This window comes from Taurulus bubalis (assembly GCF_910589615.1).
Source record: "Taurulus bubalis genome assembly, chromosome: 16".
Classification (NCBI taxonomy): Eukaryota; Metazoa; Chordata; class Actinopteri; order Perciformes; family Cottidae; genus Taurulus; species Taurulus bubalis.
The window spans coordinates 7,676,034-7,694,238 of NC_136604.1; the positions used below are offsets into that span (position 1 = coordinate 7,676,034).

An 18,205-nucleotide genomic window follows, 5' to 3' on the forward strand; every position below is an offset into this window, starting at 1 on the left:
TAAAAGAAGAAATGGCATATACCGTCATTTCTATGCAGCTGGAGATTTTCATTACAAAGGCAGTAGTTTGCACCATAAAAGGAAGCGATTTCCTTTTGTCTGGTGTGTGTGACTGCCTGGCTTGTCTTCTCTTTTTCCTTTTCCTCTGTCTCTTTGTACTTGAACGGAAGATGAAGGACTCACCTTCCTGCCGTGACTGGCTGAAGGGCAATATTACAGGAAGCGGTGGCAGAGCTGCCCGATATTGAAACTGTGAGGATTAATATTCCTCAAAAGCCTGGCCATTGTTTTTGATAAATCAATTTGGGAAGCCTTCCGAGAGCGGATTAGAGACGCGCCCTGGCCCACTTTTCTCCCTCCTCCTCTTTCCCCCTACCCTTCCACTGCAGGTACTGGACCAGAGTTTAAATCAAGCGTGCCTCAAAGACGGGCACAGCAACCTTCAGCAACACCCCTCCTCTGCACGCCCACCCGAGCCATCGCCACCATTACCACCCGCGCTATCCGTCCTCCTCTCCGTAGTTGTCTCTCTCTCTCTCCATCTGTCCCTTCTATTTTCCGCATCTATCCTTAATCTCCTCTTGCGTGCTCACTATCCTCGTCTGTCTGTCTCTGCATACCAAACGGAGCCGATGTTAAGCGATAGTGTCTGAGCGAGAGGGCACGGTGGCAGTGCCTCTTGATGTTTCGATTCGGCAGAGGGTGCTGCGTGAAATGCGTGGCGACGGAAAACGGTTAACGCTCTTGACATCTCACACAGCCAATTTTCACGTTCCTGTTCTGTTCTCTTTCATTACTCCACAGATCACAGCTGTGAGGGATGTGGAAATTCACTTTGGAAGAGGAAGCGATTGTATCCAAGTTAGTGAAAAGAAAACAACAACCCAAAAACTACTTTATTGCGTTAGCAACTGAGGAAGGACAAAAAAGGTCAGGAAACTGGGAGGGAGGAAAGTGTTGCTTTTCATAGACACTTTAATTCATGATGGTTGATTTCATTTTTTACCCTGTCAGTCTTTATTCTTTTTTTTTCTTCCTTTAAAAAAAAAAGTAGCTTGTTTTCTGATGCCTGTTGTGTTTGCCGCCTACAAAACAGATGTCATCGAGCACAGCTGGAGTGGCGGAGAAACGATGAGAGAAGAAGAGAGAACCTCTTTTGCAGGCCGCCCCCTCTCTCCCATCCCCTCACACAAAGCAAACCCTCCTATTTCACACACACGGTCAGCAATCTACCCATAACGCAGTGTATTATGGCCCACCTGATATGTGGAAACGGGGGATGCAGCGATGAAGGGCGTGATGGAGGTCTGTGCAATCATGCGGTTGGTGGCGATGCTGTAAGGCGAGGAGTAGAACCTGAGGAGGGAGAGAGAGGGAGGGAAAGCGGGGAAGGAGGTAAAGGAAGAGGAGAGGACACAGCGGAATTAGTTTGTCAAATTCATAATAGGTATATAGAATATAATGTAAGCAGGAAATGATGTTACCTTGATATAAAAATGATGCATTATCTGACAGATATTTGTCTTTACTAAAGTTTCTCTGTCTTTAGAAGAGACAAACACTTGCAAACACAGCGCACACACACAATCACACACACAAACACACTGTCGATTCATCCTGCAGCTTGTTCAGGGCAAACACGTGGCCTTATATTGTATTTCGAACGCCACATAAAAGTTTCATGAAGTGTCTCATAGCGTTCTCAATTGAAAAGTCGGGTTTTATCACATCAGATTGAGTTTTGTCATCGTATAAAGTAGGTGGTGTTATTTCATTTTTCCCCCCAATGTGGACTCTAGTGTTAAGGCTATACACTGTGCTGTGCTGCCTGGCTGGCTTTAAGCAGCGCTCTTGTAGGATGAGCTTGGGGAAAACTCATTGCATTTCAAGAAGCTATACGGTTTGACATGAGCTGCAGAGAAGTGAGGTGGTCGGCTTCGCTACTCTATCTCATTGCCGAAGGTTTATAGCAACCGCATGGTGCAGTGATCCCCTGGGAGGCTAAGTGGAATATCCAACAGTCACCTGAGCTGAAGATCATATTACTGGCCGAGTATATTAGACAGGTTGGGTTTGAAGACCCATTCTATTTCAAGATACTGGATGAGCTCTTTATGTTGTGCATTGCATTGTATTTTAATACAAATGTCCTGTGAGCCCCCTCAAGATCAAGCTCAACCCAGATCAAAAAACATACTTAACATTGTTTTATCTGAAAATGTTGCTTCTCTGCTCTTTGCAGATGATGTGGTTCTCTTGGCTTAATAAGACTGCTACCTCCAGCACCCGGCACCCACTGGGGAGGTTTTTAGACAAATGTGAAGCCCGGGGTGAGAGTAAGCACCTCGGAATCGAAGGCCGATCAAGGGTGTCTGGGACTTGAGGGTAAAATGTTGCGTGAAATCGGCAGGTGGGTAGATGCAGCGTCAGTAATGCAGGAGTTGTACCGAACTATAGTGGGGAAGAGGGAGCTGGAGCCATTAGGAAAAAGCTTTTCATTTCCCGGTCGATATATACTCCAACCCTCATCTATGGTCACTTATGAGCTTTGGTTAGTGACCAAAATAATTAGATTGCGAATACAAGCAACCAAAATGAGTTTCCTCCATAGGGTGGCTCGGCTCACGCTTAGAGATGGGGTAGGGACCTCACACATCTGGAGGGAGCAGCTGCTCCTTTCCATCAAAGGCAGCCCGTCGGGGTGGTTCGGGCAACTGATCAGGATGCCGACTTGGGTGCCTTCCTTTGGAAGTTTCCCCACTGGTAGGAGACCCCGGGGTTAGACCCAGTACACACTGGAAGGATCACCTCAGAATACCCCTGGAGGAGCTGCAACACGTAGCAGAGGGAAGTCTGCACTACCTCGCCACCCCGACCTGGCCCCAGATAAGCGGCAGAAAATGGATGAATGGATAACCCAATTTGCACTTGAATTTTGATGCACCAGTAAGCACAGTCTGACAAATGTAAAGTGGCATTTCTGTTTTACATTTTCTGTTCAACTGCATTTTTATTTTCTATTTTGCATTAATACATGAATTAAATTGACTATATACTTATACATTTCTTGCTGGCTGATTCACTTTATTTTTCTGTTTTCCACATTGCATTAGCCCTTGAATAAAATTGACTTCTTCAACATTCTTTTCTACTTAATTCACCATATTTCCCTTTTTTCTGGAACACGATCATTAGGCTTAACTTCTGGTCGAATGTATTACGAGTGAATCATTCCTTACCCAGCAGGTCTGTTGCTTAACACAAATATCTGCAGGATTATAATTTGGCGGATTTGCAGCAGAGGAGGCTTTTACATGGCAGGCTGTGTGTAATGAGTGATGCTATTCATCCTTTTTTTGGGGGGGGGTTGAGATTGACTCCAAGTAACTGGGGGATAAGTGGTTTAGGAAGCGGGGGATGAGGAGCTTCCTGTGAATGACTGAGGCCAGAGGGAGATAGAGAGGAGCCTCAACACCCTCCTTCCTGCCTCAGTACTGCAGGGAAAAATAAAACATGTTGCCGGGTCATTTATTTCCACGGCAGCATTAAGTCATGACACAAAGACACAGGAACACACACACACAGGAACACACACACAGGAACACACACACACACACACATACATAAAGAGACAAACAAGCTCACTCAGCTACGCTCACCCGACACACAACCAATGGAAACCAATATTTGAAGTCCATATCAATTTTCCTAATCAAACAGTAACAAAGTGCAGCCACTACATTCATCTTTATGTATGGCAGCTGTATTGACTGGAATCCTATGAGCCAAGAGGTGAGTGTATTAGATGGTGCCAAGGATGGATTGACTGTGGAGCTCTTACCCATTCTGCATTGCAGCGGGATCGTATGTTAACGCCATGCCAGTCTGAAAGAGAGAAAAACAATGACATGCAGGATTAATCACAAATTAAGAGAGTTGGATCAGAAATACTAACAAATGACATGAAGCTGCAACAAGACACAATGTAATAAAAAAGCCATAACATTATTTATTTTATTGGTCTGCATTTTTCTTCCCATTAAAGGGATATCTCAACATTTTAGAAAATGTGCTTATTCAGCATTTTTTGAGAGTTCTTCTGAGAAGATTTTTTTTTTTACATTTTTGTTGTTGTACAGAATAAACAATTGAGATATACCGTGTTAATTAGTGAGCTATCTTGCCATCAAAGTTTCTGCAAGAAAGCAAATAAGCGTATAATGCAAATGTGTAATGCAAACGAGGAGTAAGCAAACATAATTATCGTTTTTGTGCCTTTGAACACAGCTCTTATGTTTGGGGAATTTATCAATACATTTGAAATCATCAGTCAAGTGCAGGACTATCTTTTGGAGGGCTATGCAACATGCTATATATATATATTAATATACTGAATTGTATTAATAAGATGTCCTTATTATGTCAAAGTGTTGGAATAAATGTTAAATATTTAACTGCAAAGTAGTAATGCGTGATACCTTTTTTGCATTGAATCATACTGGGATGTTTGTTGAAATTGATTAGATGGCCCTACCAAAAAAAAAGACTCCGGCCGCCACTGAGGTACACCTTCGTCATATCTTGGTCTAAATGGCATTGGACAGGTGCATGTACAACGCATTCTGTCACCAGTGTGTTATTTTGTTCCGGTTATGTTCTGTATGTCTCTGGGAAATCTGTCGATATCTTCCTGCAACAATGTCAACCACATAATTCGCCGCACCTTTATTGTGCCTTGGCTATAACACAATTTACCTTGATTCTCTTTGTTCAAAATAAATGTAATCAAATTCATCTCATTTTCAAATTGGAAAAACTGACAAGTGACAAAGCCAATGTGGGGAAAGGCTCCGTCAATAGGACAAAGTGAATTGGTATTGAGGAGAACTCTCTTTCTATTTCAATCACGTACGATCATGTATTTATGAATGAGAGGAAATGAAGAAATGCCCTTTGGAGAGAAAAGGAGTGAGCAGAAAACTGAGTTCTTTGTCTGCTGATGGTATGTGTGTGTCAGGTGTGTGTGTGTGCAAGTGTGTGTGTGTGGGGCCGTCTTCGAGTCCAGGAGAGAGACCTGTGCGCCGCAATCCGTCATCTGCATTCCTGAAGGTTCTCTCCCGCAGGAGAGCTAATCCGATTTCTTTTAACGGGAGGCTGCTGAGGACGGCAGATTTCATCAGCATACACACACACACACACACACGCACGCACGCACGCACACGCACACACACACACACACACACGCACACGCACACACACGTTGCGTATACACACGCCCTTTTCTTGCCCTTTCTCTTTCTCACTTTGCTCTTCCCTCCCTCTCCTTTCTTCCTCTATCATCTTTGGTTCACTTTCTTTCTCTCCTTACCTTTCCCTCTTCATCCCTCATCTCTTAATCTACCCTCCTCCTGTCTTTCCACTCTTTTTGTTTGTTTTTGCCCTTGTTCCTCCAGAGGGCTACCTACACTGAGCTATACTGTTCAGGGAATAGCAGCTCAGAGGAGCAGGGGGGGATCAGCGAGCCTGGACCCAAACCTACGACAGTGAGCAATAACAGATAATCCAATGAATAGAGATGTGTGGACGCATAGTTAAAAAAGGCTTTCCGAGACATGTACAGCTGTAAAGGTCGGACGAATGGACTTGCACCAGCCTGTGTTATTTAAAAAACAACTGCTTTATTTGTGTGTTTTAACCTTCAATGTTCAAAGTCCCTGTCTGTGAGTCTATATGTACAAAAGTCTTTGTATTTGCACACCGTCTTTAAACTAAATGTGAGCTCCAGGCTGCATGTTTGCATGTGCGAGTGTTCACACGCGCCCTAATCGCGGTGGCAGACGTGGCCCGCTGTCTGGTGAGGCCGATATCTCCCTGAAGTTCTGCCCTTGGTTCCACGTTCTGATGAATTCCCCAGCAGAGAAGCTCCTGACCGCAGACCCTGCACGGCCAATGACTGATTACTGATGCAGTCAGCTTTTGGCTCCGCCGCAGAAGGGATAAAGATAGGAAAAGACAGAGACAGTCTGTGTATGTTTTTCCTTTTTTTTTGCCTGAGCTTGATTTAAAGACTGGAAAAAAAATGTTGATACTCAACAGATCTTGTGAACAAAGCTCGGTCCTGAAAAGCTGCCAGAGACGGACCAGTCCTTTTAAAGCGCTTGCTAAAGGAGCAACAGGTCCAAATGTGACACTTTATCTCCTCATGCAGTAAATATAATGATTTAACTGACACTTTCTATGCTCTATAATTATAATTATAAACTTACTTGTAATGCGTAATCATTCATATTCATAATGCTTCATAGCAAGAATTGAAGTATCATAATTGCTGGCCACTCAGGATCGAGCGTTTTAAAATTCTCATAGTTTTATACATTATAATCTTTATGTAATGCATCATAATGTGAGTGTAAGTCACTCTAAGTGAGCATTGTTTACTTTCAGTTACATTTTGTCTGTTCTTGGATAGATAGATATGTTTCCACTTTACATAAAGCAAACATGGCCTCTTAGGGAAACTTACAATTACATTACAATGCATTTTACAAGTCATTATAAGTCATTATAAAATATATTATAATGTATATGTATTATAATGTATGTAAGAAACAAAAAGCAGCAGAGAAATACTCTGTTGATGCTTCTTGAAGTAAAAATGAAATGCATTTTCAATTGAAACGTGAATATATTTGACCATACTACCAGAGCGGCTTTAAACATTGTGTGTTAGCATCCCCCCCAAAATATCACAAAATCATGCCAAGCCATCGTATCTGTATCCTCACACACACACACACACACACACACACACACACACACACACACACACACACACACACACACACACACACACACACACACACACACACACACACACACAGGCTGTCAGGCTTCCACACAGAGTGTAAAGCCGGATGTTTTTTTCATCTCCACTCATTCCCCCAGAATAGGTGCTTGAGAAGTGTGACTTTGAAAGTTTTTGTGTGTAGAAGTGAAAAGAGAGAGAGAGAGAGAGAGAGAGAGAGCGAGAGAGAGAGAGAGAGAGAAAGAGAGAGAGAGAGAGAGAGAGAGAAAGAAGGAACACCCATGGTGCTTGTGTGTGTGTTTGTGAGTGCGTGGTGTATAATATGCAGTGACTAATAAGTTTGTCAGCATGAGACAGCGAGACACAGCGCTTTCTAGACTCCCACTTTGGGTAGTTTACAAGAAAATCTGTCATATACATTTCTCAGTCCTCACCATCAGCCCGCCCTGCAGCCCTCAACCCCTTGTAACTCCTGACTGATCGTGCAATGTGTTCCCTCTCTCTCTCCTATAGTGTCAGTGAGTCACTCGCTCTCGCTCGCTTCATATGTTGCTGTGGGATCTGGGAAGAGTTCAAACGCGGCGGAAGAAGAGATGGAGTGTGACAGAGAGAGAAAGAAGAGGGGGAGAGCGAGAGAAAGAGGCAAAAGCAAGAGTGAGATGTACTGTAGAGATAGCGAGAGAAAGAAGGTAGAGGAAGACATGGAGGAAGAGAGAGGAGCCATGGCTGCTTCTCTCCTTCATCTGCCTGCCACGGGGGGGGCGAGGTGAGGAATGGCCTCTGATAAACGGACTTACATGTGATGCCTATCTCCAATCTCCCCCTGCCCTGCCTGCACAGCTGATCAATGACCACAAGGACACACACACACACACACACACACACACACACACACACACACACACACACACACACACACACACACACACACACACACACACACACTCCTTATAAGGGATTTTCTAATGCTCTAATAGGTGTAAATGCATGCAGAATGACACCAGAGGAGCCAGAGCATTTCTGGAGGAGGTCTGACTTGCATTGCGATCGGATCTGAAAAAGGTGTGAATGTAAAGTGTGAGGAAGAAAATCTGTTGAAAGGTCACCCAGCTCTTTCTTCTTTTTGCTCTCTCCAACGAGGCAGGCAAAAAGCTACAGATGATCCGCTCTTCTTCAGCAAAGGACAACAAGTAGTCCACTAGCTCTGCCTTTCTGATTAGCATATTGACATCCAAGATTATTAGATTGCTTATTACCAGGTGTAAATTAAAAAAGGCCTACTGTGTGACAAAATGCCAATATCCAGATAACAGATCAGATTGCATGTTAATACCAAGTCTAAATGTGGTCTATCAACCTGAATGTAAACAGTCTCCGTGCTTAGCATTACACAGTATGCTTAACCTTATTCTTTCGACAGATGATGAGATACACATGTGTCAGACAGAGTATTTATTTGTATATGTTGAGATGGGTGGGAGATAAGACTCTGCACATTCAGGCCCAACATGTGTTTGTGATGACAAAGCCAGGCTTTCAGTCACTAGACCTTCAGCAGCACAAATCCCTGAGCTCATAATGACAAAATCAAATGGAGCACACCTGTGCTGTTTAATGCACGTACACATGGGAAACGCTGTTCACAAAACACTGATGATGAATCAATACAGAAAAAGCAGTTGATGTGTGCTGCGAGTTTTCTTTTCTCCGTGTCTGATTTTGTCCGCATCAGTACCGTGTCTTGAAATGCTATCGAGCGCGTGTTTACGGAGAAGAACATGCAACAGGGTCGGGACACTGTTGGAGTGGGACATGAGCTGACAAATGAGCTGGACATGGAAGGGAGGCGAGAGGGATAAAGCAGAGGAGGGATCGCTCTCTTACTGAGACAACGGGGAAAACTTTAAATGGAGAGTGTGTCCCGACAGAAAGCAAAGCCCAAACAGCGTTGTGTTCTGTCTCAACACAGAGTTTCTGTGTCTCCTCCTCTTGAAGGTTAGCTTGTAGTTTCATTCATTTTCTTCATGATGATGAAAGCCAAAATCATATTGATTCAATTCATAATAAATTAAATGGTTATCTTTGATCAACACATATTGAATGTACAGTATCTGCAAACTGTTCACTCCCTGCAATATGTTACATTTTAGTGTTGGCCTTTAAATATGATTAAGTGTGATTAAAAGCTTCAGGGTTATACTGAGGCAACTCAAAGCACTTAACCTTAGAGAGGGATTGTGTTTGTGGTTGAGAATCAGGAAAGTCACTTTCATCCTGACTTTTAACACGAGGCGGGATGCATCTACTTTTTAAATAGTAAATCAAAACACCAGCTTTTCCTAAACTTGACCAAGTCTCCGATTATATTTGGCTTAACCTGACAACATGGAGGACACATGTCAAATCCAGGTCTTAGAGAGAACATATCATGAAAAACATACTTTTTTCAGTGCTTGTGCGCATAGGTTTGGGTATGAGCCATTTAGATTTGGCTCTCCCATCACATGCAGGCTCATTGGAATAATCCGCCCCCCCATCTGAGTACCACCACCCACAACGCCAGAACTATCTGTACAAAGGTGCACCATATTTTTGACTGATGGGATAATGTGGAGACATCAATTGACTGAATTGACATATTTCTGCAAGCATGCAGTAATCAAAACTTTAACACACATCAACGAGCAGTTGAGAAAACTCACCGCCCACCACAGCTGCTCAACTGCTCGTTAATGCACATATCCAATCAGCCCGTCACGTGGCAATTACCCAATGAATTTAGGCATGGAGGCGAAGCGTCGGAATGGGCAAGAAAGGTGATGTATGGGACTTTGAACGTGACATGGTTGTTAGTGCTAGGCAGGCTGATTTGAATATTTCAGAAACTGCTGATCGAGGGATTTTCACGCACAACCATGTCTCGGGTTGACAGACAGTCGCCGGTGGATGTTATCACGACAGAAATCATGTTTCCTCCAGACATTTTTGGAAAAGCAAATTAGTAGTAGGAAATCTGTGTGACACCATTTTAGATTTCAAAAGGTTGTTTGTGTTCATGTAGAGGAGGTAAGGGGCGGAGAATACATACAGCAAACTGACAACATGCTTCCTCCACTTTCACAATGTAGGTATTTTCCTTTATCACACACACACACACACACACACACACACACACACACACACACACACACACACACACACAGACACACACACACACACACACACACACACACACACACACACACACACACACACACACACAGACACACACACACACACACACACACGGTCATCTCACTTTACCTCCAGTCAACTGAGCTAACCCTGTTACTGTGTGTTGGCCTGCGAGGAGATGTAGCAATACAATTTAGGTTAAACACGCTTCGCTGGCTTATTGGTGTTAGCTGAACATGTGATGGACAGACAGACAGACGTACACGCACACGCACGCACACCCACACACACACACACACACACACACACACACACACACACACACACACACACACACACACACAGAGCCTGTGTTTTCTGAAGGACAAACATTTCGTCTCCTGGTCTCTCTACCTTGCAGTTTCAGCACAACTGTCAGCCTTACTGAATGTGTGTGTGTGTGTGTGTGTGTGTGTGTGTGTGTGTGTGTGTGTGTGTGTGTGTGCACTCTATTCTATATAGTCCGAGTCTGAAGCACTCCTCCACCTGTCTCCTCTGTGTGTCCTTCCCAGTACAGCTGGTTGGTAGCCTACAGTATGAAGAGGCTTTAACCTTGCCTCCACATGTTGCTGATGAATATGTTACCATAGCACTGTATCCAATTCCTGCTTTCTGATCTATGGCGGGAATATACGTGTTCAGTGAGGCGTTCGGCTTGAGATGCAATTTACCTGACAGCGCCTATACATCCGGGGGCAGTTTGATCGATATCTGGGGTACTTTTCTTTTCTTTTTTGTTTTAACGGCTCCATAGCTTAGAGTAAATACAAATGACAGGCAGTAATGGTTTACATAAAGCCAGATGTTGGCAACTTCTCAAGTGGCCTTGTGAGCAGGGTGGGGCCTGCTATTAGAAATACCATTACCTCAGAGGTAATGCCTTGTCGGTAATCGCCTTGTCATGATGGAATGGAACGCGTTTGGCCGACTGAGATTTTTTTTGGGCCATACCTCCTCTCCTGGCGATCAATTCTAAAAGAATAAATGTTCAGGACATTATGTAAAAATTTGAAAAAACAGGGGCTGTTACACCTGTCTCTAATGCTACAGAGGAGAGGCAGAAGTTAGTCACTTAAATAGTCGTAACAATAGTTTTGTTGAACTGTAAATGATGGGTTGTCCTTGATCAATATTAATATTGCTGTTGTGATTTTGCCCATTTTTGGTCAGGTGAATCTCTTGCGGAAAAAGTTTTTAGGGATCTAGTATGCGGTGACATCTGCACATGTTGAGAGATGTCGGCTCATGCATTGGTACAACATCTTAAATGTTAATTGGACTTCATGTGTAGCGCCTTTCTAGCCTTCCTACCAGACTCACTGTCACACACTGATGACAGAGGCTGCTGTACAAGTAGCTCAGCAGGATGTTAACTAATGTCCGTTGACACACCGATGGCACGGTCCCCGGGAGGAATTTGGGGTTCAGTTTCTGGCCCAATGACACTTCGACATGCGGACTGGAAGAGCCCGGGATCCGACCGCCGATCAGAGGACGACTCGCCTTACCCCCCCTGAGCCACAGTTGATCTACTCATCTTACCTCGCCTTCTCTGTGCCACGGCCTCCCGTTCTGAGGGTACTTGCTCTGGCTCTGGCGTTTCTTCTGCCCTCCGTCGGCAAATTTGCACAGCAAAGGCTCCGTGGGAGCTGCAGAGAGAGAGAGAGAGAGAGAGACAGAGAGAGAGAGAGAGAGGGAGGACAAAATCACATTAGGAAGACTGCATCCTGAGACCCATCAGAGAGACGGAAGGCCTTTTGAACTGCGTTGCGTTTCTCTTCTCCTACCGTTGCGTCTCTGTCTCCCCACCTCCCTCCCCTCTCTCCCCTCTTCCCTACTATGGAGTTCCTAGAAGAATTCCCAGACCGACGATGTTGGCAGACTCCTCTCGCTACCCCCGGCCCAGGCTGGCAGCTCATGAAAGAGCATTGCAGGGTATTGTTGAAATAATAATCACAGTAATCGCTCTTGTAAATACCTCTGAGATGGTAATGCAGGACCGCTCCGTCAGCCCAAGCTTCTTTTTTTCCTCTAGAAGGCGTTCCTGACACGTAATCCATCCGTGTTTCATTTTAACAGGCATTTTCTCTTTTAATTGAAATGTTTTGCCTTTTTTTTCTCCCCCACTCCACAACCATCAGTGCAAGCGTCTCACTGGGCACGGTTTGTTTGAGCGGAGGCTGTCCCAGATAGTAATGTGGCTGTTCTCAGAGTGAACACCGGGGGCATCCTAAATCGTGAGAACAAAAGTAACAGAGGATCAACTCAAGTGCCCTCGCTACAGAGCTGGCTAGTGTCTATCCTCAGCCAGCAGGAAAACATGATGTGAAAAATCTGTTATTAATCTAATAACTGAATAAACTAAATAAAAAAAAGCTCTCTGTACTGCAACCTCGTCCAAGCCACCTCTGTATCAACAGCCTTTTGTATGCATGGTTGCTGATAACAGGTTGATGAAAGTGTTGCGATGACCTACGCCGACATGAAGATAACTTCTCAAAGGGCGCTTTCTCACATTAGAGCTGCAGGTGAGCACCGGCAGAGACAGAAATGGATTCAGGGAGAGGACTCTCCTGGTAAAAAAAACATTTTGCGAATGCTGAAAGAAAGGCTCTATGAAAGAAGAGAGTGAAAGAGGGGAGCAGATAGGAAAAAAAAAGCTTTTCTCATGAGGAACGGTCGGCTCTCTTGGCCGGGGATCTGGGGGTCTTAACATTGTCCGCCCCCTTTTCAGTCTGCGTCAGCGAGATCGTAATCTCTTTGCAGGCAGGCTGTAGAGCGATGAGAGAGGGGAATGAAGACAGTTGGACCAACTAAAAGAAACACGGGGTACAGACGGGGTGAGAGAAACGAAACTGGGAGGAAAGTGAAACAGATAAGAGGAACAGGTGAGCGACCGTGGGAGAAACAAGGGAAACGGAGTGAGAATCTACACCGGGATCAAACGCACGTTCCCTGTGAAGGCCGCGCCGTTCAGCACACACAGAGTCGGTGAGCTTGTCCAAACACCTGAACCAGCGCTGCTCTGCACCTGGTGGCTTCCAAGGGACCTGACGGCCCTCCTGTCATCGCGTTCGCATTACAGGCCTGGCAAGCTCGCCACGCGGCCCGCTCCGTGACGACACTGGCAAACAGTCTGCGGGAAAGGTGAGCAAGGGGACCTTTCATCACGCCGAGGCGGAGATGACACCCACCCAGAGAATTGTTGATGGTTTAATCTCCGCTCTCAGATGTTTCGAGGCGCTTGGGCCTTGATAATATCACAGCGTCACAAGACAGGTGAGAAAGACATGGTGTCGGGATTGACAAGGTCGTGAGTGACGGCAATGAAACCGGCTGAAGCGAGTGTTCCAGTAAAAAACAAGAACTAATTAGGGTGTTAATGAGCAAACATAATAATTTGTGTATATAGTCTACATTTTCCACCACGTTTGAGATAATTATTTTGTAATATTTTTGTATACTGTGAGAGGGTCGTGGAGAATGCAAAAAACTTCTTGAGAAAACAGAAACTTGCAATGTGTTTATGTGGCTTGAGGGTCTACAATGGGACCCAACTGTTCAGTCAGCCCAGGAGAGTGTTGCCGGGGAGGGAGAGCGAGAGAGACAGTGCCGAAGAAAAACAACAAAAGCTCTTCCAAACCTCTCCTCCGGCAATCTGGGAGATAATTAGCTATCGGAGAGATTTGCCGAATTTGACACAGAGCACGCTGACGTTACCCCCGTGACTACATCCCCAGTTCCCACAGCGAGCTGGCCAATTTGTTTAAGACTCCGGCCCAAGATCAACAGCCTCATACCGCCTCCCCCGCCCTGTGATCACACTCACCTCTCCGTAGCCCCGGCACACACACGCACACCCTTAAAGCTGCTCTGCTACGACCCTGGAAAACACCCACAGACACATAATACAAACTGCTGCCAGCCTAAAAACCTTTCTTAGACCTCTCTCTCTCTGCTGATGCCGCGTCTTTGGGAAACAGGCTCCAAGTACAACACATTTCACACTGGCTGCATATGAGTCGTAGGAGGCCGCTTAAAAAAAAAAAAAAGCTGCCTTATGAACCAGTTTGCTGCCCTTTAATGGTCCTAAATCGTGGGAAAAACACATAAAGTGCTTTTGGTCAGAGGTCAATAACTGCCGCTAACAAGGTGCTCTACAGGAACTCCTAATTGTTTTTTATGTGGGTTGCCGTAGAAACTGGAAAACACGTTAACGAGGGGGGCGACCGCGGAAACGCAGTGAGCCCACGTGTGTCAGAAACACTCACGGACACGCGTGCACACGAAAGCCAGAAGAGCGGCGCTCGACAGTTCAGCGAAGATGCCCCATGTGATCACGGCCTGGGCCCAGACTGTGCGTTTGGCTCTGAAGACGTAGTTGTGGTTTTCTGCTCATCAATGGACACATAAGCACCCAGTAAAATTAACCAATAAGTGCATGCAGATGTACTTCTGTAAGACACAGTGCAATTACAATAGCCTTTTAAATTGAGGCTTGTTGCGAGTTTCACTTCTGAGTGCAGCATTGCATAAGTAATCGCTGCTGTTACGGTTGTTTCCTGTGGGCCGTCATCGGGGGGGAAATCAGCCCTTTGTCTGCAGAATAACAGCCAGATCTCTACATTCTCTTTCTTGATGGTATCTGCGGTGTATGCTCCGGGTGGTTTCGCCAGGCCAGCTGAACAACAACATCCGTGAATGCAAATCAGCACGTGCATTACAACGCATCAATGTCTGTGCATTCATTCTGCCGCTCAGAATCGGATCGCACATCTGCTTGGTCTGAATGGTGAAATCAATGCAGGAATGCCCCCGAGCTGCAGAAAGGAGCAGGGAAAAAGAGTTTCAGTGAAACAGCCAGCTTTTTCACCATCGAGACAGTTACAAAAGAGGCTTCTCACAAGGGCTCGGAGGCAAACTGGGCTGGCCTTGCTTCGCTCTCGGTCTGTGCAAAGCCCTGAAGAGGGCCAAACAGAGGCAACTGTTCGGCCACTTGTACCAAAATATGTCAATCTGAAAGGCATCAGAGAGAGGAAGCTTTCCACTTCTCAATGACAACTTTGGTACAAGGTTCCAAGAGGTTTCCTGGCTTGAAGTTTCCCTGAGCTCAGCATCTCTGAAATGTCATTCGGGTGACTCGCTGGGTTTTACTGCAAGGACGTGTTTGGAGGGAATCGGGAAAAGGAAGAAAGAGGACAGTATTTTATTGGAAATCTGCAGTACTCCGACGCTGCTCGAGGGGATCTCTAATTGGATCAACAACTGTCTGATTCCCATCAGCCAGCTTGACCTGTCTGCCCAGACTGAGGAGGCTGTGTCTTATGGGAAAGTGAGAGAAAAAATAAAGTGGGAGGGAGAGGGAGAGAGTGAGAGAGAGATGGAAAGACAGAGGCAGATACACTGTTCTAGAAATAGATAAAGATGAAGTAGCCATGATAGAAAAACATCTGAGAAAGCACATGGACCAGAACTACAGCGGACTGGCACATACATATGTCGCCATTTTCAGAGTAAAACGTGCGAGTGCATAATGGCCGCCAACCGGGAAGGCAGGCGGCAGCAGCTGCCCTACGGGGAGGGCTTTGACGGATCTCCGTCGATAGCTCTCACAACTGCCACGCTGGCCTCGCATCCTTCAGCGCGGAAATGAAGACAGTCCGCCAGCCGTTTTGCTGACAGGGACGGCACACATGGCTCAATGACACGGCCCGATAAATGGAGAGGGCGCTGAGAGGAGAGCGAGACAAAGAGGGAGAGAGAGATAGATGCAAAGGCGGATACGGTGTCACAGAGAGGCAAAAAAAAAATGGTGAGAAATTGACGGAAAGAGACGGAGGAGAGAGGGACTTGGCGATGACAAGTGACAGGCGCCGTCCAGTTTCCCCCTTACGATCTATATACTATATAGAAGAGTGAGTGAGATAAGTATAGGGAGAAGGATGTCAACAACGCCTCGCTTCTCACTCTGCATCCGCTACACATGCTCTATGGCTATTGATCAGACTTCGCTCAGCCTTCTCCATAGAGGGCTCCTGCAGCACGCCAGCCGGTACAAGCCTGAGATGATATTATGGATTACGGGAAAGGATGTGGAGGGAAGAGCCCTGGATGCGGGCGGTAGAAGCCTGATCGATGAGCTATTGCGCACTTAACAAGAGTAATGTTATGTAGGGAGTCTCTGACATGCTAATCCATCTCTCACTCTCTCCGTCCGTCTCTCTCGATCGCATCTCTCTCTGTCGTGGTTATGTGCTGTCGGCCTCTCTCTCTCCTTACTTCTATCTATCTATCTATCTATCTCTTCATACACCACTGAGCAGACTCCGATCCTAGACCCTATTCAGATAAATAAAGCTGATGGATGAGACAAGATCAATGTGTTTCTGGCAAACAGTCGGTTTAAAATGCGGCAGACAACTACAATTGACTGAGGCCATCTTATGGCGGTGGGAGTGCATCATAGCTTTTAGCCAGTCTTGGAATACGCAGACATCGATGTGAAATTGGCTGACGGATAAGATGAAGACCATTCTGCATGAGTACGGCTGGAATTATTTTAGCAGATGAAAATATTGGTCGCGCCCCCGAGTACATATTCTGAAAAAATCTGCCCTCACAGTAAATTAGTGAGCAGCAAGTGCAGCGCCAAACAGGCGGTGCGGTTTCCAGCTGCTAGCCAACTCCTGTGAGACGAGCTCTGAGGTACCAGTTAAACGAGAAAATTATTTCTAGCTTAATCGGCTAATTCCACTTGTAGTTGCCGTGGTGATAAAACAAACGGCTAAAAATGACAGAGCTGTGTGAGGGAAGACAAGCTAGCGCACGTGTGTTGGCCAGCTTCAATGAGCGTCTCACAAATCCCCATCCATATATTGAAATAACATTCATACAAAGAGACAGTCCTCGCCGCATTCATTCCAAATTGCATAGTTTAGTGTCGCTGGTTCTTGTAGTCAGCTGCAATTTTAAAGTGGCCAGTGGCAGATGTTTCTAATGTTAAACCCTCACATGCTGCTCCACGATGCCAACGTCTTTGCTGCTGCTGCTGCAGTAGGTCTCAGTATCAGTGGCGGCTTTACACAGCTGGCCAGGGCGGCAATTACTAGAAGCCGCACTGTGGTCGCTTCAGAATTGTAAGAGTATAGTATGAGATTGAAAACACTATTTGCGGAGTGGATTTGAAATAAGATCCCAGCTAAGAAAACAGCACAATGTGCAACCGGCGACGTGCCGTCAATACGTCACAGGCCAGTAGAGAGACTGTCTGTCTGGCTCGGCGAATCATTCTCAAGGTCTTCATTGCTTCATTGGAAGACGCTTTTAAAACAATTTCAGTTGACTTTGATTTACAACAACACTATGCCCCGGCCGACTGAGAATCTTCCCATGAATTAGGCTTTTTTTTTAGAAGACAAGGTGTTGATTGGTCTCATTTCTCTGCCGATCTGATTGGATTATAGAGACTAGGGTAATTAAAAATATTAGGTTGGTCTTCAATTCATGTTTCCATTACAATAACTGATGTATGCACTCTGAGATCACGCTTGACATATTTTATTTATGTTGCTCCAAACTATGGGCAGATACCTCTTTTCTATGACATTGTGATGAAAGATTAATGCGACATTATGCCTCTGTCAACCAGTCAGGTTGCAGTTCACATCCATGTCTGTCCAAGATCACTTCATCATTTTATCCTATTCGACATTTGTGTGAAATTGTCATAAAAATCACATTCATTCTTGAGTGTTTTACGAGGTCCAAGTGACATTTGACAACCAAATTCTTACCAGTTAATCTTTATGTCCAAATGCAGGTTTGTGCCAATTTGTAAGACATTCCCTCAGGGTGTTTCTGAGACGTCACGTTCACGAGAATGGGCAGCCATGAGGTCAAGGTGACCTTTCCCCTTGACCTCCAAATTCTAATCAGTTCATCCTTAGACATTGTTTCATATTTGAAGACATTCCCTCCGGCCGTTCCTGAGATTTCACGAGGATGGATCGTGTGTCGGTAGGTGCGAACGACCCGGCAACATAATGCCTTCGGCCATGGCTGTCACCGGCGTGGAGCCAGGATAAATCGTATCCAAATTCATACTGATGATTTCGTGTCCTTGTTTGTTTTTGTGCTGCTATTCCATTCTCAATACAAAAGTAACCAACATATACGACAATATTGCAA

At 45.3% G+C, this 18,205-nt stretch overlaps 1 protein-coding gene across 2 annotated transcripts in view; it reads right to left on the reverse strand.

Moving 5' to 3' along the window:
* Positions 1 to 18,205, reverse strand: part of LOC306749163 (RNA-binding motif, single-stranded-interacting protein 3) — a gene marked incomplete at its 5' end in the record, with an annotated part of 261,463 nt that overhangs the window by 26,491 nt on the left and 216,767 nt on the right. For both annotated transcript variants that reach the window (XM_079232420.1, XM_079232421.1), the window contains 3 exons: positions 1,260 to 1,356; positions 3,842 to 3,885; positions 11,561 to 11,667. In XM_079232420.1, coding sequence (XP_079088546.1) covers positions 1,260 to 1,356; positions 3,842 to 3,885; positions 11,561 to 11,667 — 248 coding nt within the window. The remainder of the gene's footprint in view (positions 1 to 1,259; positions 1,357 to 3,841; positions 3,886 to 11,560; positions 11,668 to 18,205) is intronic.